Source organism: Silurus meridionalis, chromosome 9 (genome assembly GCF_014805685.1).
Source record: "Silurus meridionalis isolate SWU-2019-XX chromosome 9, ASM1480568v1, whole genome shotgun sequence".
In the NCBI taxonomy this organism is placed as follows: Eukaryota; Metazoa; Chordata; class Actinopteri; order Siluriformes; family Siluridae; genus Silurus; species Silurus meridionalis.
In genome coordinates, this window is record NC_060892.1 from 21,426,746 (window position 1) to 21,448,856 (window position 22,111).

The 22,111-nt window shown below is 39.8% G+C and overlaps 2 protein-coding genes across 3 annotated transcripts; one reads left to right on the top strand and one right to left on the bottom strand.

Moving 5' to 3' along the window:
* Positions 1-9,319: 9,319 nt before the first annotated feature.
* Positions 9,320-12,318, top strand: rplp2l (ribosomal protein, large P2, like). Of its 2 annotated transcripts, none has more exons than XM_046856754.1 (5): positions 9,320-9,432; positions 9,810-9,933; positions 11,111-11,159; positions 11,893-11,985; positions 12,158-12,318. In XM_046856754.1, the coding sequence occupies exons 2-5, from the start codon at positions 9,811-9,813 to the stop codon at positions 12,238-12,240; spliced, it is 348 nt and encodes a 115-aa protein (XP_046712710.1). In that variant the 5' UTR covers positions 9,320-9,432; position 9,810; the 3' UTR covers positions 12,241-12,318. The 2 variants fall into 2 exon arrangements, with proteins under 2 accessions (XP_046712710.1, XP_046712711.1); XM_046856755.1 differs by having other exon boundaries at positions 9,391-9,432; positions 12,161-12,304.
* A 2,976-nt stretch (positions 12,319-15,294) lies between these two features.
* Positions 15,295-18,926, bottom strand: fth1a (ferritin, heavy polypeptide 1a). Its single transcript, XM_046857675.1, has 5 exons — positions 18,868-18,926; positions 17,495-17,600; positions 16,756-16,902; positions 16,312-16,437; positions 15,295-15,645 (listed from the first exon to the last, which is right to left on the bottom strand). The coding sequence occupies exons 2-5, from the start codon at positions 17,594-17,596 to the stop codon at positions 15,487-15,489; spliced, it is 534 nt and encodes a 177-aa protein (XP_046713631.1). The 5' UTR covers positions 17,597-17,600; positions 18,868-18,926; the 3' UTR covers positions 15,295-15,486.
* Between the last annotated feature and the right edge of the window lie 3,185 nt (positions 18,927-22,111).

Sequence of the window (22,111 nt, forward strand, 5' to 3'; positions counted from 1 at the left end):
CCGTGCCTTCACAGAGTGCGCTGCGGCTTCAGGGCATCCGCATTTTGTATTATATCGACGATTGGTTAATGTTGGCTCGTCAGAGCACCAGGCAGTTCGGCATTGAGATGCTGTTCTCGCCTGCATGAAGGTCCTGGGGTTCAGACTGAAACGCCGGGTAGAGTGTACTTTTCCCCAGCGCGGAGAACCACTTTCTCGGCATGGTGTGGGACTCGGCTGGGTTGCAGGCACGGTTGTCTCCCGCCCGGTTTGTAGTCATCCTCACTGCAGTCAGGAGGGTAGGAGCAGGCCAGCCAGTCACTGTGAGGCAGTTCCAGAGGCTGCTGGGTCTCATGTCGGCAGCGTCCTGTGTATTTCCACTCGGCCTTCTCCGCATGTGGCCCCTTCAGTGGTGGCTTCGGGGCAGGAGGGTTCTCTCCCTGCGGGAGTCTGTATCGTACCATCAAGGTCTCGCGGTGTGCCCTTTGAGCCTTGGTTGCATGCTAGGACCCTATGTTCTGTCCCGAGGCCCCGTTTTAGGGACTCCTTGTCGTCGCGTAACGCTAACGATGGACGCTTCCCGCATGGGGTGGGGAGCGGTCATGAGTGGCTCCGCCCAGGGTCTGTGGAGTGGCCCACGTCTCTTGTGGCACATAGGTTGCCGGGAGATGCTGGCAGTGTTGTTGGGGTTACAACACTTCCTCCCAGTCCTTAGAGATCGCTATGTGTTGGTCCGCACAGACAATACTGCTGTGGTCTCATACATCAACCACCAGGGGGGCCTCCGGTCTCGCCCTTGCAAACAACTGGCGCGGGAGGTCCTCTTGTGGTCCCGGGACGAACTCCTCTCATTTAGAGCCGTTTACATCCCGGGACGGTTGGATGTCTGAGCAGATGCCCTGTCAAGACAGTGGCTGCCATGGGACGGTCTTGGCCGAGGCTACGCCTGTACGCCTTTCCCCCGATCGCACTGCTCTCGGGAGTTCTGGAATGAGTTCGCCGGGAGGGAGTCTGTCTCCTCCTGGTAGCACCTCGATGGCGGGCGGAACCCTGGTTTACCCCCCGGAGTTGTGGAGGCTGTGGCCACTGAGGGGGCACGGTTCATAGCGGCTGTTCTCTCTACCGAGGTAGTAGAGGCCCTTCTCCACTCCAGAGCTCCCTCCACGAGGAGGTCGTACGCCGCACGATGGCGACTGTTTGCGTCACGGTGTGAGCACCATGACTTGGACCCAGTTAACTGCCCGGTCGGTTCAGTTCTGGAGTTTTTGCAGGTACAGTTTGCCACAGGGTTAACCCCTTTGACCCTGAGGGTTTCCGTGTTCACTGGGTAGGTCCCATTAGTGACACGTTTCCTCCGTGGCGCCCGGAGGCTGTGGCCCGGGACGCGATTCAGAGTGCCTGTCTGGGACTTGGCAGTTGCCTTCTCCCGCCTGGAGTTGCCCCCTGGCATGGCCAGAGTGTTTCTTTACACAAGGCTGGGTGCTCCCACATGATGTGTCGTGTTACAGGCATTCTGCCCTCCTCTGTTTATAGCCCCCGACCAGGGGTTACGAGCCCGGCTGTGTCCAGTGCGAGCACTGGGTGCTTATCTCCACAGGACGAGTCCTTGGAGGTGGTCGGTGCAGCTGTTCGGCTGCGAGTCCTGGTCCCCGCTCCGCCAAGACATCTGTGATGCTGCGGGTTGGTCCACCCCGCTGACCTTTGTCAGGTTCTATGGCCTTGGCCTCAGAGCCACCCCGGGCTCCTCTGTCCTGCGTGCTGGTGCCGAGGCCCTCACTCTCTCGGCAGGGTCTGGTCAGTGTGGCATGATTGGACCCTCGTTCCCATAGCGTTTCGACGCAGCTCGAGTTCCTGAAGGGGAACGTCTCTAGGCACTGTTTATGACATCATGGCTTGCCTATTGGCTGGATTTCACACGTGGTTCAGAGCGTGGTCACGCAGGGGCGTTCCCATAGCGTTTCGAAGCAGCATCTCGTTCCTTCGGGGAACTAGGGTAACGTTCTTAACCTAGAGACGTTATGCTCACACCTACTTATGAATAAAATTTTTCAAATGTATCAGTCAGGATTTAGGCCTCATCATAGCACAGAGACGGTGCTAGTTAAGGTGGGAAATTACCTTTTATTGGCCTCTGATCAGGGTTTTGTCTCTTTACTTGTTTTGCTCGACCTTAGTGCAGCTTTTGACACCATTGATCACACTATACTGCTTGCTAGACTTGAGAACGTTGTTGGAATAAAGGGAACAGCTCTCTCTTGGCTCAGGTCTTATTTGACTGATCGCTATCAGTTTGTTGATGTAAATGGTGAGTTCTCCACACTCTCTGAGGTAAAGTTTGGTGTTCTTCAAGGACCTGTCTTAGGCCCACTGCTTTTCTCTTTATATGCTGCCTCTTGGTGAAATTATACATAAACATGGTATTCGCTTCCATTGCTATGCTGATGATACACAGTTGTATATTTCAGCAAAGCCAGATGAAAGAGATAATCTTAACAATTTTGAGGAGTGTGTAATGGACATTTGACAGTGGATGCTTGATAACTTTCTTCTGCTCAACTCAGATAAGACAGAAGTACTTTTACTAGGACCACATGCAGCTAGAAGCAAACTTTCCAATTCCGTAGCATCTCTGGATGGTGTTTCTGTTTCAGCATGTACGGCTATCAAAGACCTTGGTGTTATTATTGACCTGGTCTTTCCTTTGAGGCTCACGTGAATAATATTACCAGGATCGCCTTCTTTCACCTTAGAAATATTGCTAAAATTAGAAATATGATGTCGTTACAGGATGCATAAAAAACTAGTTCATGCTTTTGTTACTTCTAGATTAGACTACTGTAATGCTTTACTGTCTGGGTGTTTGAGTAGGTGCATAAATAAGCTTCAGTTAGTTCAGAATGCAGCAGCAAGAGTCCTCACTAGACTCTAGGAAATATGACCACATCACTCCTATTTTAATTAGTCTACACTGGCTCCCAATCAAATCTCGCATTGATTATAACATACTACTACTGACGTATAAAGCACTTAACGGTCTCGCACTACGCCTACTTAGATCGAAAGGTGCAGGCTATCTGTTGGTTCCTCAAATAATGAAGACTACAACAGGGGGCAGATCTTTCTCTTATAAAGCCCCACAGTTTTGGAACAGCCTTCCAATCAGTGTTCAGGACTCAGACACAGTCTCAGTGTCCAGGTTAAAAAACATTTATTTATTCAAGCCTTTGATCAGTAGATTTTTTCTCAGGTAAAGGTGCAGATCTGGAGGGAACATGGATATAGAGTGTTTGGTGAACTGGGATATTTGTATGCTGTCGTCCCCTCATGCTCTCCCTTTTAGTTATGCTGCCATAGCAAGTCTTGCCGGAGTCCAAACTGCACAGTGATATTAACTTTCATACAACAATAAGGACACTTAATAATCCATATCCTTCTCTTCCTGTCAACCTCTCTCTCTCTCTCTCTCTCTCTCTCTCTCTCTCTCTCTAGGTTGAGTTAAACATGCTCCTGAGGCGCAAGTTACCACTGTTCCTGCCCCTCTCCCCTCCGTGGATCTTCCCACTTCGTCCAGGCCTGCCTCTGGATAGTGTTCTCTTCGACTGGAGGCCACTCTGTGCAGCTTGGGACAGTTTCTCATCAACACCTTGGGTGGTTCCATGAAATTCCGGAGTAAGAATGGGAGCTTTAAGGATGGATTGGACTGTAGTTAATGTCAACAGTCTCCTACACAGACTCAGGACTACTTTTTGCTTCTGATCATCATCACTGTACCCCACAACATAGTATATCTGCTATAAATGGACATTTGGTGCAACCCAGATGAGGATGGGTTCCCTCTTGAGTCTGGTTCCTCTGAAGGTTTTTTCCTTATGCCATTTCCTTGCCACAGTCGCCACCGGCTTGCTCATTAGGGACAAACTTACTTATAAAGAACATATTCACTTTTAATCACCACATTATCTGTGTAAAACTGCTTTGAGACAATGTTCATTGTTAAAAGCGCTATACAAATAAAAATGAATTGAACTGAATTAAACTTAAGTTTGAGTGCTTCATCCTAAGTGGAACCAGGAGCATGGAAGCATAAGGAACACAAGTGGTAGGAAGTCCAGGTGATCTATTATAGCAACTAGTAGATCCGTCAGTGAGTGAAGGGTAATCAGGACCTTATGAAGGGGATAGGTAAATGGGGAACAGGTGTAGGTGATTAAAGCAGGGAGAGGCTGAGTGAGAATGTAAGCCTTGGAGGGAGGCATGGCTGGTGGTTCTCTGACATTTACCCCTCCTCCAGGGGCGGCTCCTGCGGGAGTCTGGAGCGTGGCGGTGCCCTCGGCGGGACTCTGTTGCACCGGCGGTGCCCTCAGTGAGACTCTGGAGCACGCCCTCACCCTCCATGGGATTCTGGAGAGCAGTGGCGCCCTCATTCTTTATTTTATTTCTGAAAAAATAGGTAAGTAAGCATAAAGTATGTTGAGCAGTATTTTTTTTTATTATTTGTATGACCTTTCTAGCCAGTTAAGAAAGTTAAAATGAACAAAAATGAACTAAACGAATAATAATGACAAAGAATAAAGCAACAAAAATATGTATCAGAAAGGCACAGACAGGAGCTTATGAAACGATAATAGCAAGCAATAATGATGATGAATTTATTTAAATTCATTCTACATATATGGCATATGGCAAATGCAAACAAGGGACAGAAACAGTGGGCTATTAGGGTGTAATATATAGCTGAAATCTTTGCAGTTTCTAGTGCTTTATTTTGTAATGTTCATACAGCTGAATTATCTGTTAGGTGTGGTAATATAATGACATTATATGGCTAGATTACTAGGGTGTGAGTGTGTGTGTGTGCGTGCATGTGTGCATGTGTTTAAAAGTGTTTTGTATTAGCTATGACAACATGCTCTTCCCTACGTTTTACGTAGTGAAGGTTACCCAGAATCACTTAGACGCCATAGGAAACTTACACGTAAAAACAATCTGGGTGAATTTTAAATAAAGTTTGACCACTAACATGAGTGTCTTTAAAAAACAGAATTTAAAGAAAGATAAGAGGTAAGTTGCTTTAATATTAACCATCAGTAATAACACACCATCTCATTAAAATGGATATGTAAATGATTATTAGTTAAAAGAGTAAATAAAAGTTAACACTACTGTACATGGTAGCCATTAGAAAAAAAGGAGTGTGTCATGTGTAGCACAAGTGCAGTATAGCTTAAATGATTTAGGTACATATCCCGTGCTAAGTGAAGAACTTATTATTCTTAGAAGAGGTTTGATTGCTTCTGGAATTATCTCTTTAAAGAAACAAGTAGGTAAAGAATCAATTACAAAACGTTCTAGTTAATTTTCTAAAAAAAGTAAGACAGATAAGCCAAAAAATGTTTTTCTGTAGCTCAGAAGGCTCTCTTTCAATGCCTTTGAAATATTACCAATTTAGTTTACATTCTGATTTTGGAGTAACCTGTTGAAAATGCATTGATATACGACAGTACAGATTTTTTACCTACTAATTATTTTGAATGTAAGCATTTAGTTTCCCTTAACTCTTGCCAGTAGCTGACATTAATGTACATCTGACAGAACACTATATCTATTTCCTACTTGTGAATTGTTGTTTACACAGATCCACTGTGAATGTCCTCTGCTTGATGATTTTAGTGTTATTTCACATATAGCAGTATATTAGTAGAAGCAACATAATTTACAGTCACATCCCAATTGATAAAAATTTTCAAACTGTTGATTTGGTTAACCTTTATCAACCCTCCAATTTATTTGGAATTTCTATCAAAGGATATTATAAGATCTTATAAAATTTAGTTTTTAATGTTGTTGAAATGTTGAACATCATTTAATACTTTAAAACAGGGGGTTGTAATTGCTGCCATTAATTTACCAAGTATAAACAGTAATAACTACAAAAGTAACAAGAAAAAAGTATTAAAGAAACCATATCCTAAACAAGTTTCAGCAACTCACTGATACAATTTTAAGAATGAACCTTGAGAGGAACCAAACTGAAAAGAGGTGACACCAGATTCCTTACATAACTGTTATTAAACAGAAGTTGATAAGATGATATTCAGGAACTGACACACACACACACACACACACACACACACACACACACCACCTTTAATTAAATTAAATCTAATTATATTTATATAGCTTAATTGCATAGCTTTGATTTTTTTTTTGTATAATAATGGTCATTGTCCCAAAACGGCTTAACAGAAATAGATTATGAATAAAAGCTTTAAATTCCTAAATTATTCCCTATAAATTTATTTCTAGCTTGTGCTTTCATTCTATGACTCTGTTCTGGTTGGATGTTTATACAGATTATTATTTCTTTTTCAGGTTTAATCAGGAAAAATTTACAAGACGGAGAACGCAAAAAAAAAATATTCTGCGAAAGAATAAATTATTCTATCAGAATCTCTGTAACAAAACAAAATCAACTGAAATAGTTGTAACTAGAAGTAACAATTAAAATTTTAACCTAAAATTTTACCCTGCACAAAAGGTTTTAATACCTTTAATACCTGAGCCTTCTAAAGAAAATCTTTATAGGAAAACAGAACTCATTAAAAAAAAAAAGCTGTAGAAAAAATGAAATATGCATTAAAACAATTCATGCCAAAAAAACACAAGGTACCCTGCATGCTTGCATTAGACTGTTTGTCATTTACACTGGGCCATTGCTATGGGATTAAAGTGTAAATTGGATTTTCAGAATTTTATGGATGTACAGGACCAATTACTGAAGTTATAAAACAACATAAAAATGATAAAAATATTAAACTTGGCAAAGAACTCCAAAGTGCTAAAATGAGAATTGTCAATGTTTCTGATCTACAATTTCATTTACAAAAGAAAGTGTTTGATACATTCATGAGTCAAGTATTCAATCAAGTTAAAGAAAATATTCCAACAAATAAACGTTTTGAAATTTTACGTGCAGGAAGTAAAATATTAAGGGAAACTGTATTTACATTTCTGGATGCTCCACAGACCCTTAAGAAATGGGAACAGATTGGAAAAGTAACAGCAAAACAACTAAATGAGAAAATAGGTGATGTGATGAATACCCACTCAAATAAATCATTTGTTTGCGAGTTCTATAAAAAAGAAATTTGAGAAAACCTGGGATAAAACATCAAATGAATCATTTAACAATTGTTGTGATGAAAGACTTAATGAACGTATAAACAAAACGGCAGTTTTGCTCCACATGAAAGACATTCAATTCTTTAAACATCATCCAATGTGTTTTTATATTCCACATTGAAAAGAATACATTCAGATAAAAATCTGATACAATTGAATTATGCTTTATATTTACTATATTTATATACTATATTTACTGCTAAAATATCAAATACAGTTCAGTTGCAATTATCAAATAAATAAAACTTACTACTAAACTTAATATACATAAATGAACTTAGTAAATATTTTGAATATATTCCATTAAATAGTTATATTTATGTAACCTAATTCAAAAAGTTATTTAACATTTTTTAACCTTCTTAATTAAAAAATATATATATATATTTAAAAATTTTTTTTTTTTTAAATTTAACATTTTTAACCTTCCTAACCTTCCTAATCTTTAACCCTTACTTTTAACCTATTTAAACAAAATAAAACAAAAAAATCTATTTCACTAAATTATAAAATGCTCTGGTGAAAATTATGACCTTTGAGTTGTTAGGGTCGGTTTCGAGTTATAATATACCCAGTTATAATATAACATTTTAAAACAATAATTAAACTCACTAGCACACGTTTTGTCTCTTTTTGTGGAAAATGCCTCTTCTGGCAATACATGCCTAGTAAGCCAGGCAAATACAGCATAGCCTGGGTATCCTCTGATGCAAAAACCAGCTATGCACAGAATCTACAGATTTACACAGGCAAACCTGCGAGTGGCATCCCTGAGAAAAAACAAGGAAAACTTGTAATCCTCAATATGACTACTGGACTAAGGGGTCACAATATCACATGTTGGACACATGTAGTAATTTTTTTACCAGCTATGACCTTGGACTTCTCAACCGGAAACTTACTATGGTGGGCACAATAAAAAAAAATAAACCTGATCTGACCGCTGAAATTATGCAGGTGAAGGACAGGGTTCCACTTTCTTTAAAATTTGCTTTTACAGACAACAACAACGTTGTTTCATATTGTCCTAAAAATAAATAAATGTGTTACTTATATCCACTTTTCACAGGAAGTGAGAAAAAGCCCATGCTTATCCTGGACTATAATACAAACAAAGGAGTAGTGGACAACCTGGATTAGCTGACTGACCTGGAGATGGCAAATGGTTGTGTTTTATACATTTAAAAAGATCTATCACTTTTGTTCGTTTTATTAAACTTATCCTTGTTAACAGTACACAAAGAATCTAAGTAACTACATTAATGTAAGTTTACTGTGTTATTTAAACTGAAATCTAGCAATTGTCGGCTTTACTTAACAAATGTTTGATTGGTCAACTTAAGGAACTTCATCAGAGGCCCAGTATTAACAGTTCACAACCTTCTGATCCAAAGTCCAACACCTTGAAGGTGATATTTTCAATTCAAATAGAAGAAATTTACTCTTAGAAACAATATGTATCCAGTACAAAAAAATTACATCATGCAGTTAAATTTGTATTGATGTTCCAATTTATGAATCAGTCACAGCAGCCATAATTTGCATTTAAGTGACGTCAACTCCCCACTACGAATGGGCCCGATGACTCTTAAGCCCCCAATTTACATAAAAATTTGAAACGCATGCGCAGAACGTGAACCAGTAGCATACAAAATATAATGATTTTTTTCAGTGGTGGTTGAAAAGCATCATCCACCCTAATAATAATAATTATTATTAAATAATAATAATAATTGTTAAATCGTTATTACATAATAATAATAATTATTATTATCATATATTTAATATTCTTTTTTTCTTCCGAAGAAAAAAAAAAGAAGAAAAAAAGAATATTAAATATATGATAATAATAATTATTATATTTAATATTCTTTTTTTCTTCCGGGAAATATTTCTTCCGGGATTTTATTTATTTTTTTTATATATATGATAAAAAAAAAAGTTTTCAGTTTTATGCGATATATTTAGTTGAGCTACTCAGTAATAGTAAAATAAAGTAATAGTAGTTTTACTGCAGACGTTGAGAGTTTTCCACCACTGTTCATTACTTTTTCAGTCTATGTTTCTTTCGTTTAGAGAGAGAGAGAGAGAGAGAGAGAGAGAGAGAGAGAGAGAGAGAGAAAGGGGGCTTTGCTCTTTACCAATAGACGTTTAGTCTGAACACGTGACCACGCTTGTCGAAGTTACGTCCGGTTTCCTGGCCCCGTCCACTTCCTTTCCGCCTGCACGCGCTCTGTGGTGAATACGCGTTACCCCTGTACTCTCGGAGAAGTGCGTGTTTAAATATGACTATTGCTTTCAAAAGGATGAAATAAAAATTATTTTGTGTTCATATATTTACTGTATGTTTTCTGCAAGTGTACAATATGATCAATTCGAGCTGAAGTAACATGAGCAGTTACTTGTGTTAGTGTTAGCTCCAAGCTAATCTGCATACAGGCTTCTGTTGCTGCTGTAGTCTTGTTTCAAGGTGTATGTTTAAAATAAAGATATATATTTATAAGTAATGATCCAACAATATATATTTATTAAATATTATATTCTAAAATTGTAGAAGTTATATAGTTCGTGTTTAAATTTAGTATTTGGATGGTTTGTATTGATGTGCTTTTCCATATGACTAGCTTGACTTCCCCCCTCTATTTAAGGATGCGTTACGTAGCTGCTTACCTGCTGGCTGCTCTGGGGGGCAAAGAGAACCCCAGTGGCACTGACATCAAGAAGATCCTGGAGAGCGTGGGCATCGAAGCTGACGAGACCCGCATGAAAAAGGTGGGATAAGGACACAAAAATCACCCTTCCAACTTTTTCACCCTTCCAAATCTAAAGGGTCAGGATGTGTACATTATTTCTGTATAACAGTACGACTGTGGCAACTGGTTTATGTGCTCATTATAAAACGTTCTTGTTTTTATAGTAACAGATTATAAGGCCAAATAATTTATAGAATTTATATTGATGTGGGTGTTTGTATTTTATTAGAAGACATTTGTTTAACATTTATGGAAGCCTCCAGTGTCACATTGCTTAGCAAAGTTTCCCAGATCAGAAAAAAATAAACTGCCCAGTTTTTTCGTTATGTTTCTATGACTTGAATCTATGAAAACCTGTTTTTGCCACATTAAAAGAAATGAAATTCTGACTTTTTTCTCGTAAACATCCAAAATTGCATCCACCGGTAACCCTGTTGTCAGCATGAAGTTTGAAGATGTTGGTGTATGAACAATGCCTCCTCTGCTTCATCTGTCTTTTTCAGTCTCGTCCAGAGCTGACAGTTAGTTAGAGTTCTCCACAGGCATCGGAGACTTTGTTTGATAGCATGCGATTCTATTGATTGTAGCTAATTTAATTTTCAATGTGTAAAGCTTTCTGGCACAAGGGGGGGTGGCGGAAATGGGATTCCATATGAATCTTCTCCTAGCCCCTCACTGTTTTATCCACATACCTCCATTTTTCATTCTGCAGCGTCTTCTGTGTTCGCTGTCCAGAACGCTACAGAGTTTAGCGGGTGGTGCCTCAGTAATTATGGTTCTTGGGAAACACATTATGTGTGTAGTTAAATGGACTAAATTAAGCATCGGGGCAAAATAATTTTCCTTGATCATTTTTTGTAATTTAATTACTAGAGGAATTGTTACACCCTAATGTCAATAAATAAATTAAGTGTTGTAATTGTTGCCACATTTCTGTGGTGTAATCAGAACACCTCTAGTCTATGCAGATATATGGAAAAATTATCTATGGTATAGTATGTGCGTTGCTTGTGTGCAAAACACTAAGCTTAGTACTTGTTTCTTCATCAGAGGTTTTATAAATTGAATTGGTTTCTTACCAATTCTTTAAAACATCAGAGATGGGTTCATAAGTTCAAGCCTTGTCTTCCATGGTTGCCTGCTTTGTGTTGTCAGTCAACATCAAGTAATTTTACTATAATTATTTATTGCAACAGGTCGTGTCAGAGCTCAATGGCAAATCAGTTGAGGATGTGATAGCTCAAGGTGAGTCTTACTTTGTATGCATTAGGCATCATTATCTGTTCACATTGTAGTCACTAAATGTGAGATTATTATTTACACATGATGCGCTAAGGATAAATATTTATATTTGTTATAAAGTGTTTTTTATTGGGCTTCTATTACCAACTTTATGGATTCACATTAAAAATCTTTATTGAAACTAGCAAGTAGGAAATTATGATGAGGTTCCTCGGTTTGTGGCAATATTACAGAAAGGCAACCAAAGGTGTGGAATATTAAATAAAAAAAAATAAAGAAAATATATTTTTTAAATTGATCATGTATGTCAAACAAAGTCCTGCAACTAAAAAACAACAGTAATCACAAATTAAATTTTGATGTACCACTGAGGTGATTACTCTGAGTATCGTATATCTATATAAAGTCATTCTATAGAGTGCATCTGATTTAAAGTTCTTTCTCAAAAAAGTATTTTCTCTTCTTACTCAAGTTAGTTTAGTTGAACATGTTGCCTATACCTTTCCCAAATAGGCCTCATATGGCTTATATTTTTTAAAATGTTTGCCAGTATTTTCAGGGAAAATTCTATGTTAATACTCAGTTGTAATGCATTTATATTTATCTTTAAAATAGCAACTAAATTACAGGAAGCTTGAACTTTGCGTAAATCTTTGCTTTGCCAACATCCTTATTAATAAAGTGGAGTGTTTTTTTTGTTGGTTTTTTTTTATCCATCATCTCTCATCTTTGGTAGGTTACAGTAAACTAGCCAGTGTGCCATCTGGTGGCGCTGTTGCAGTGGCGGCATCTGGTGCTCCTGCTGCTGGAGGTGCTGCAGCTCCTGCAGGTTAGTGGCTGTCCTACAGCTCATGTTTTAAGATTTTAATTAAAAATAAATAAATAAATAAGACATGCATCAAGACTACTTTGATATGGAAAATGTTGCCAAAGCATGATTTTTTGCTTTTAGATATATTACTGTGTTCTATATCTAATTTTCTTTTACTTTCCTTCTTTAGCAGCAGCTGAGGAGAAGAAGGAGGAAAAGAAAGAGGAGTCAGAAGAATCTGATGATGACATGGGATTCGGGCTATTTGACTAAACCCTACAAATGGGACCAAAATAAAATTTGTTTAAAAAAAAATGTCATTTGTTTTGGATGAGGAGTATTTGTTTTGGATGAGTATACAGTGGAACCTCGGGTTACGAGCGCCCCTGGATACGTAAAATTCAGGTTAAGAGTCGCAATTCATAAAAAATGTTGCCTCTAGTTACGAGAAATTTTTTAGGATACGAGCGTTGCGCACGGAAAAATCGCAGGCAGGTTAGTTTTTTTACGTATCGCCACGTTCTCTCGCTACGCTCTCGTGAAGCACATACACATCCGCTCGTCGCTCTAACAGTGTGGAATTACTGAACTTTAAATACTGTACGTATTCCTATCACCATGCCGCCAACAAAGAAGCCTGATGCAGAAGGTGGAAAGAAGAAAAAAGCCATCACTGTGGAAATGAAGAAGGAGATAGGAAAATTTGTATCGGGATACGAGCTTTTCAGGTTAAGAGTAAAGTGATGGAACCAATTAAACTCGTAACCCTTGGTTCCACTGTAATTTATTGTATTTAACAGTGGCGGGCTGTGAATTTGGTACCTGGGGCTTCAGTGGGGACTTACCCAACTTAATTCACCTCTTAATACCACCACCACGTCGCAATTATAGAAACCATCAATACTATACAAAAACGCAATATAACAACGTGTGGCATTAAAGAGAGAGAGACATTTCACGTATGGAGGGTGAATACCATTTTACTAAAGCAAGAAACCCAGTTAAGACAACTCCAACCAATCAGAGGACGGAATAATGCTGACGCTACTCTGGACCAGCTAGATGGCCCTGTGAGGCGAATATGAAATCTGATTGGTTAAAGAAACAGCTATTTATTAAGGAGACTATGGTTTAAAAAAAGGGCCAGCAGAACAGACTTTGAAGGTCATGGACAGATTAGAGTTACATGGCAGCACATAGAGGCTGAAATCTGATTGGACAAAAAATCTAACCTCCCCATACACGTACTGGAAGCAGTGCAGCCGAGAGAAATGCTACGAAATAAAGAGAATATACTGTTGGGAATAAATTAATACAATTTCATGAAACACATTAGAATTTAGGTTGTAAATGTAGTTCAGTGCTTCTGATAGTGTATAGACCAGCAGAGAAGGCCTTGCTGGCCCAGACCATCTGCCACTGATATTAATGAGAATTAATTAACTAACCGATTAATTAACAGATTAAAGACTTGGGTCACACATTAACAAGAGTTGGATCACATGAACAAAGATAGATTCAGCCACAAGGGTCTTAGAGGGTGTCCGTCAATAACGTGCAGTCAGTGTTCCATTTCATCTGAAGTGTTTAGTAGGGTTGTGGTCAGGAATTTTTTTAACAGGCCCCTTAAGATCTTCCTCTCCAACCCAAGTAAACCATATTTTAATGAAGCTTGCTTAGTGCGTTGCATAGTCATGCTGGAACAGGTTTGGGTCTCCTAGTTTAACTGAAGGAAAGATTTAATAAAACCACATCCAAAGACATCCTATAGTTTGGGCATTGTCAGCTGTCCCAATACTTTTGTTCATACAGTGCAAGTTGAAAAACAGCAGGAATGTAAACAGCATGTACATAAATTTGTTTCCACTAGATGGCAGCTTGATCTATTTTTGAACCAGCACATGGTTGCTAATCATTTCTGATACCAGCAGCAACAGTTACTGAGAACATACTGTAATGCTCCTAATTTTGACGGTTGTCATGTTCCTATTACATGTTCAAGTCATGCTTAATTAGTATTAAATCACTAAGGAAGACAATAATAGACTGCATAAGTTTAAGTAGCAATGTTTCTTCTAAATGTCCTACAAGATGTATAATAAATGTATAATTTATAATTTATAAAGAGGGTAAAGTGTCATATATTGTAGGCAGAAAGATGTAATTTTACATTTAGTATATAGCCTCTATTTAAACCCATTTTTATTTGGTTTGCAATAATTGAGTAAAAGTGACATACTACTTATGATGGAAAATCATATGTTTCAATATAAATTTCAAGACCTGTCAGTTATTTGTGGTTATATAGAATGGACATAAAGAAGAATGAAAAGTCTTTGAGAAGTAATTGCAACATTATTAATTCAGTCTAAGAAAGCTTAGTTTCAGTGTCCTGTCTAGTTTAAAAAAAACATTTTAAATACTAAACATCCAGTTTGTTTGTTTGTTTGTTTCTAAGAATTGTTCATGTATACTTGCTATTGACTGAATGTGTTTATTTCACTTTTAGCTTTTCAGTCTAATCTTAGATTGAGTCTTGGGGAATTTACTACATTACAGTTTCCTACTTTTTTGTTTATGAGATTAAATTGTGTGTGTTAGGCAGTGAGATTCAAAATCTACCATTACAATCCCACTTTCACAAAATGTTAATGTTAAATTTAAACAATATGAAGATGCAGTGTTAGTTCACAGCTCAGAGCTATTCTTGTGCCCGGATGTTTAACATTTGGGTTTATGAATATCATTGTCATTTCCTGATTTGATTTTTGCTGGTTTAATATGGTCATCATTTTTTGTTTTCTGTGAACATCCTCCTTCAAATCTTTCCATAGAATTTCTCTATCTTTATCTGTTTTGTGGCAAAATAGATTGCTTTGGAATAACATGAATATTTTTGACAAGACCAAGACCCATCTAAAGAGCCTCTAGCATGATGCTGCCACCAACATGTTTCACCATTTGTATGGAGTGGTTTGTGTAATTAGCTTTTGTCTTTAAGATCTTATTACAGCATAACACATTTTACCATATGTTTTAAATGTCACATGAAACCTAGATGTCAAAGACAATTCTAAAAGCAAAGTTCTATTTAGTTGTCACTTTAATTTTATGTGTATCAGAATATACTAACTATAATTAATTATGATACATTTATTTGAATTGTTGTTACTGGTACTCCAAAAGCAATGTGGGCCTCATATACAGTATAAGTGGGAGGGCAAGGCTAGCTTTTTATCCTTCCAATTTATGAAGGTAATCAACATGAACTGTATGAATGTGAAGATCTTTAAACATGTCTATAAGTGATGCAACACACAATGCACATGATCATACAATTTGTTTATTTGATTGGCATACAATTTTGCAATAAAACAGCACACACAGGTAAACTTGTTATGACAATAACAAGCAACAGGAAGTGTGTTAAAGCAGGACAAAACTAAAATCTGAAAACTTCTGGTAGAAGGGATAAAAAAAATTATAAGATGGTATAAGCCAAGGTGGCGTGGAGAGGGTTTAGCTGCTCTCACTGCCCAGTGTATGTTTATCAAACAGATATTCAGCCATGCCATTCTGAGGCGCTCCCATACGGCGCAGGTTGGTGACCCAATCAGCAAGCTCCTTGATGGATTTTACCTGTTCGTCTAAGTAGTGAGTCTCAATGAAGTCACACATCTAAAAAGACACAACAAGATGTAAGGACTCACACAATAAGTCACGTGTCTAGTGGGATTTCCAATATACAGTCTCCTACCCTAACTGACTCAAATTACACGAACACACTAAACAACGTGCAAAACAATGCCATTTCAAATTTCCATAGTAGATAAAGATACTGCAAAACAAGTTCAGTGAATTAGAAAAAAAGACAACAGGTTCATACTTTTAAAAGAAGTTATCCATTTGAAAACAACAAGCTTGGTCAGAACTGGGATTTCCACATTTTATATTTCCTAATTTCATGAGACAGCTGGGTTTATTGGATTAAGCTTGTGTTTACGAGCTCAGCCAAAAAAAAAAAATACACAGAATTCCCCACCTATCTACATGCTCAAAACAAACTAGTGTTTTGTCTTGTATTATATATTAGTGTATAATTTTAGACAGTTATTGAATACACACAGTATTCCTATTACACATTTTTTTCTGTTTTCTTATGCTAGCAATCACAAGGACAGCAGCAAGAGAAAGAGCTCCTTAATTTAATTTGAAAAATGCTGTAAATAAATGTTTAGCAGATTTAGCAAACTGACTGATGATTTTTAGCGTAATAAAATGTTTAAAGGTTACAGTGCCCATTTGCACAAAAAGCAAGTTTGGTAGGTCTATGTGTGCACTTACATGAGGGTCGTTGTGATCAGTGGCCACCTTATGCAGGTCCAATAGGGACTGGTTGACATTCTTCTCCAGCTGTAGTGAGCACTCCAGAGCCTCCACACCGCTACCCCACTCGTCACGTTCTGGTTTCTGTCATGCACAAAAGCAAAGGGGCGCATAATCAAATCAACAACAAAAAAATTGCCCATTCTTTTAAAAAATGTTTTAACTTAAAAAAATATATTTCTAGTGTCTTATCTTCCTTACCCTGTTGGTCATTTTTTTCCAGCTTGGAGCTTAACTGACTCTAAATGATAAGAACTCCAGCCAAACAAACTGTTAGTATCTGTGCTTCACTACATGTACTCCCTAACGAAGCCCCCATTGTAAGTATTTACCACCAGTGTAATAAAGCAGACTATCACAATAAATACCCAAGAAAAAAATTAGGAATTGATTTTAATGTACCTTGATGTCCTGCAGGAAGATTCTTCCACCCCTCTGGTTCTGAAGTTTCATCAGTTTGTCTGCATGCTCACCTTCCTCATGCGACTGCTTGCGGAAAAACTTAGCAAAGTTGTGCAGCCCCTGGTCGTCTCTATCAAAGTAATAAGACTGCGAAAAAAAAATTTGAAAAACAGGTTAAAATAAATACATAAAACTTTCTTTCGGCTTCTCCCGTTAGGGGTCGCCACAGCGGACCATCCACATGTTTGATTTGGCACATGTTTTTACGCTGGATGCCCTTCCTAACGCAACCCTCCCCATTTATCCGGGCTTGGGACCAGCACTAAGAGTGGCTGGGGTTGATTCCCTGACCGGGCATCGAACCCGGGCCGCAGCAGTGAGAGCGCCGCATCCTAACCACTAGACCACCAGGGAACCTAGGTTAAAATAAATACATAAATAAGAAAAAACAACAACAACAAAAAAAACCTTGTGGAAATTAAAAGGAAATCAGCACTGAAACGACACTGGCTGTGGGCAACAACAAAACCTTTATGTGGAACCAAAGCTTATTTACTGCAGAATCCATTGCACCTTCCCAATCATACATCGCACAATGGGTAAGAAAGCCTTTTTATGTCCATCTGACAGATTTTATAACTAACTATTTACTTCTCCAAATGTGAAAATTTTTTGAGAAGATTTTTTAGCATTTTATTATAGCCCATCCCAAAACTCTTAAGAGCTCCAAAACTCTTACCATAGACAGATAGACATAGGAGGCATACAACTCAAGGTTGATTTGCCGGTTTATGGCGGCCTCACAGTCCTGGTGGAAATTTTGTCTCACCTGAGAGCTCATGTTTCTGTCAACACAAAAACGAGAGAGAGAGAGAGAGAGAGAGAGAGAGAGAGAGAGAGAGAGATTTATTACAGAAATGTACATACTACACAGGGAAACTTACTTTGATGTAAATGTTCAGAAAGGTGAAAGAACATATTGTGCATTCAAAATAATGACACTGTTTTGAGGTTTCTAAATATCATCCTTACATTCTGTAGGAAGAACTTACACAACATCAGAGAGCTAGATGGAGGTTTGATGGGAGGTGATTTCCATAAAGTAAAAAAAAAAGAAAACATCTGAAAACAAACAGCTCTACAGCTTACACAGTGCATGCAGCTATTTGCCCAAAACTTGGAAATGTCTATTAAAAAAAAAAGGCCACCTTTTCAATCACACCATCACAATCTAAACTAATCTGGATAATTAAAAAGAGTTTTACAAGCATGTTTTGCTGCTCCACAGTGTGACTGCTTTTGTAACCCTTATATCACTTCGTTACGATAAGGGCCACAATTTTGGGGACAGCACAGCTGGGTTCTTCAGATATCACCTTCTGCTAGGCTGCAGTACAGGTTGCTCTGGTTAAAAAACGTGCAAACGACATCTATCATAACCAGGGCTACAAGCAAGACAAGGGTTTTTCATCTGTTTTGACTGTCACAGGAGCATCGCCGTGTGACGATGCCAGTGCTCCTCATACACACCAGTAATAATGGATATGTTTATTAATGTTTCATGTAAATTTGAATGTAGCTGATGAAAGCATAGACTGAACCATGTTTTCTGTCGTCAAGCAGTAAGAGCTAATAAAAAAAAAAAAAAAAAACTAGAGGCAGTGTGGAAATTAGTACACAGTTAGAAATTGGAACATAGTGACCTGTTAGTGACCACTTTATTATTAAGCCACATACAGCCGCCTGTCTTAGATCACCTTTACATTATTTAACAGTTCAAAAACAGACGAAATTTTTCTTAATGACGTAATTACTGTACTTAGCGGCCTAACGCGCACGCGCACAAACAACAAAGCGTCGTTTTTTTGTTCCCTAACTGTATTCCGACAAAATATGCCCACTGCGCTGAGACTGGCTGCTTTTCCTGCTCTGCAATTGGTTCGATTTTGCCCGTCCAGGGTCAGCAACCAATCAAACAAGCAAAATTTTCACATGAAGGAGGATTTCCCGGAATATGCGTTGGAAGAAAAAAAGATGCACTGCACTGAGTGGTTAATTCTTGCTGTGTACATAATACATATTTTGTTACCAATAATTATAAAACACACTTACCTTCGTCGGCTTAGATCTTTACTTCAGCTATACAGGACGGCTTTAACCAGATGATTTACTGGGCGTTTTTTAAGCGATATCTGCTAAATAGCTCAATCTTAATTTTAAACTGATCGGAAGACAGAGGTTAAGGCTGCCGTTCAAGCACTGTTGAAGCGGAGAACCTTCTCTCTGTCAGTGTATAATAATTGACTTGGCATTGAACACTGCGCAGAGGATTTTGTTATCGCTATGTGCATATTTATGTGGTAGGCGGTGCCCTCTTTCATTAAACCAATCAGATAGGTCAAATACATACGCACCTAATACGACGTAATGACGCTGGGTGGACTCACGTTTTCTTGGCAACGAGTTCTTTTACTATTGTCTGTTTTAGAGCAAAGCATAAACGAGACAACAAATCACATGTTGTAATATTCAGTTCAGACAATAAAAAGCCAAAACCACCATCTGCCTTTAATAAATTGAGTAGATTATATATTGTGTAAATGTACAATTGTGTTGTTTTGATTTTGAATGTCCAATTTTTAATTTGTCCTCTAATTTTTATTACAACTTGTTTTTAAATATTTGTAAAAATGTAAATATTTTAATATAAAAATATATATTTTTAAAAGCATTAATGTGACTATCAGCAAAATAATGATTAAAACAATTTTGTACAACTATAATTACAAAATACACGTTTGTTATGTTTGTTATCTTTATGTTTGCTAATATCATACAGAAGTGATTCATGACACTGGAGTGTCTGCAAAATGCATTAAACATTTATATCCACTGATCACCTATACGGTTCACTAGAAACACAGTGTCAAGGTGCTAAAGGATTTCTGATTTTATTGCGTGTAGTTAAAGAAATTAACACCATGCAAAACAGCACAAATAGAAATTACTATTTGGTCAAGTAATTTTTTTTTTAAGATTTTATGCATGAACTGCACTCCTAACAATCTTAAACAGCAGCAATAATAACAAATATATATTTTTTTAAATAGAAGAAATATTCATTGATTTTGTCTGCTCATGGCCATTGCATTATAACTTTGAACACTACACATTATTATATTGTTTGTCACCTTTTTAGAAATGTGACAACTATGTTTAAGTTTTCTGTTTTTGTTGTTGTTTTGTTATGTTTTTTAAACACTGTCCACTGTGTAACAAAAAATATATAATTTGTAAAACGTCTCTAGGTTACGTATGTAACCCTAGTTCCCTGAGGGAACGAGACGCTGCGTCGAAACGCTTTGGGAACACGCCTGAGTGTTCATGCTCTGAATAATGTGTGTAATCAGTCAAAAATTGGACGCTGGCCATCACCGATGAGGTGACGTCACGACCAGGAGTATAAAACGCATATGAGAGAAGCCAGCGGCAGCTTCTGAAAGGGAGAAGAAAGCGCCGCAGGGACGCCGGAGGTGTGGCACAGAGATGCAGCGTCTCGTTCCCTCAGGAAACTAGGGTTACATACGTAACCTAGAGACGTTCCCTTTCAGGAACTCGAGCTGCGTCGAAACGCTTTGGGAACGAGTGTCCAATCACGCCAGACTGACCAGTCCCTGCCCAGTGTGTATGTGACCACAGCTAGAGGAGGACCGAGGCCAGGAGTGGCACCGCGGTCCAGGTTATAGAACCGCACGAAGGTCAGTGGGGCGGACCAACCCGCAGCGTCACACATGTCCTGGAGGGGAACTCCAGAGGACCAAGACTTAGAGGCAGCCACACTCCGGGTGGAGTGAGCTCTGACCTCAAGGGAGCGGGAGACCAGAGGACTCATAAGACGACGTGATAGCGCCAACAATCCACCTGCTCAGAGTCTGCTTATTAGCAGGCAAGCCTCTCTTGTGAGGGCCGTAGCAGACAAACAGCTGAAGGGACCTTCTCCAAGGACCCGTCCTGCGGACGTAAGTGTCCAGAGCACGCACCGAGCAGAGCCGGTTAAGCTTCTCCTGGTCTGGGGCCTGGAATGGAGGAGGATAGAATGCCTGTAGCCTAACGGGCCGTGGGATGACCGAGGGCACCTTGGGGACGTAACCCGTACGGGGGTAAAGGAGGGCACCAGCCATACCTGGGGTAAACTCCAGGAAGGAGGGGGCCATGGAGAGGGCCTGCAGGTCCCCCACCCTTTTTATAGAGCAGATGGCCAACAAGAACGCGGTTTTGATAGACAGGTGCCTCCAAGATGCCTCTGCTAGAGGCTCAAGGGGGCCCAGAAAGGGCCCCAAGGCACGGCCAGGTCCCACCCAGGCACTCTAGGCCGTACCGGGGGCCTCAGCCTCCGGGTGCCGCGGAGAAAACGCGTCACAAAGGGGTCTCTGCCCAGAGATTGCCCGGCCACAGGGGCATGATTGGCCAAAATGGCAGACGCGTAGACCTTCAGGGTGGACGGAGCCAACCCCTTGGCGAACTGTCCCTGGAGAAAATCCAGCACTGAACCAACTGGGCAGTGGACTGGATCCAGCCGGTGGTGCTCACATCACGAGCAGAACAGACGCCACCTGCCGGCATACAACCTCCTAGTGGAGGGAGCTCTGGAGTGGAGAATGGTCTCTACCACCTCGGTGAAGAGACCAGAACCTCGGAGCCTTGCCCCCTCAGGGGCCACAGCCACAGCCTCCACAGCTCCGGGCGGGGGTGAAATATGGCACCCCTAGCTGAGAAAGGAGGTCCCTCCTCAGAGGTCCGCGAACCATGGTTTGCGCGGCCACCTTGGAGCTACCAGGAGGAGACTGACTCCATCCCGGCGAACTCTCTCCAGAACTCCCGGAAGCAGCGCGATGGGGGGAAAAGCGTACAGACGCAGCCTCGGCCACGCCTGAGACATAGCATCCAGCCCCAGAGGGGCCGGAGGCATAAGGGAGAACCAGAGGGGACAGTGCGACGTCTCTCGAGACGCGAACAGATCCACCTGGGCTCTTCCGAATTTCTCCCAAACCTGTTCCACCACATCTGGGTGTAGCCGCCATTCCCCGGGCCTCAACCCCTGCCTCGACAGGGCGTCTGCTGCCTCGTTCAACCGGCCTGGGATGTATACCGCTCTCACAGAGAGGAGTTTCCCCTGGGCCCAAAGGAGGACCTGGTGCTCCAGCCTGCACAGGGGGCGTGAGCGCAGACCTTGATGGTTGATGTAAGAGACCACCGAAGTGTTGTCCGTACAGACCAACACGTGGTGACCTCTGAGGTCTGGGAGGAAATGCTTCAAAGCTAGAAGCACGGCCAGCATCTCTAGGCAATTGATGTG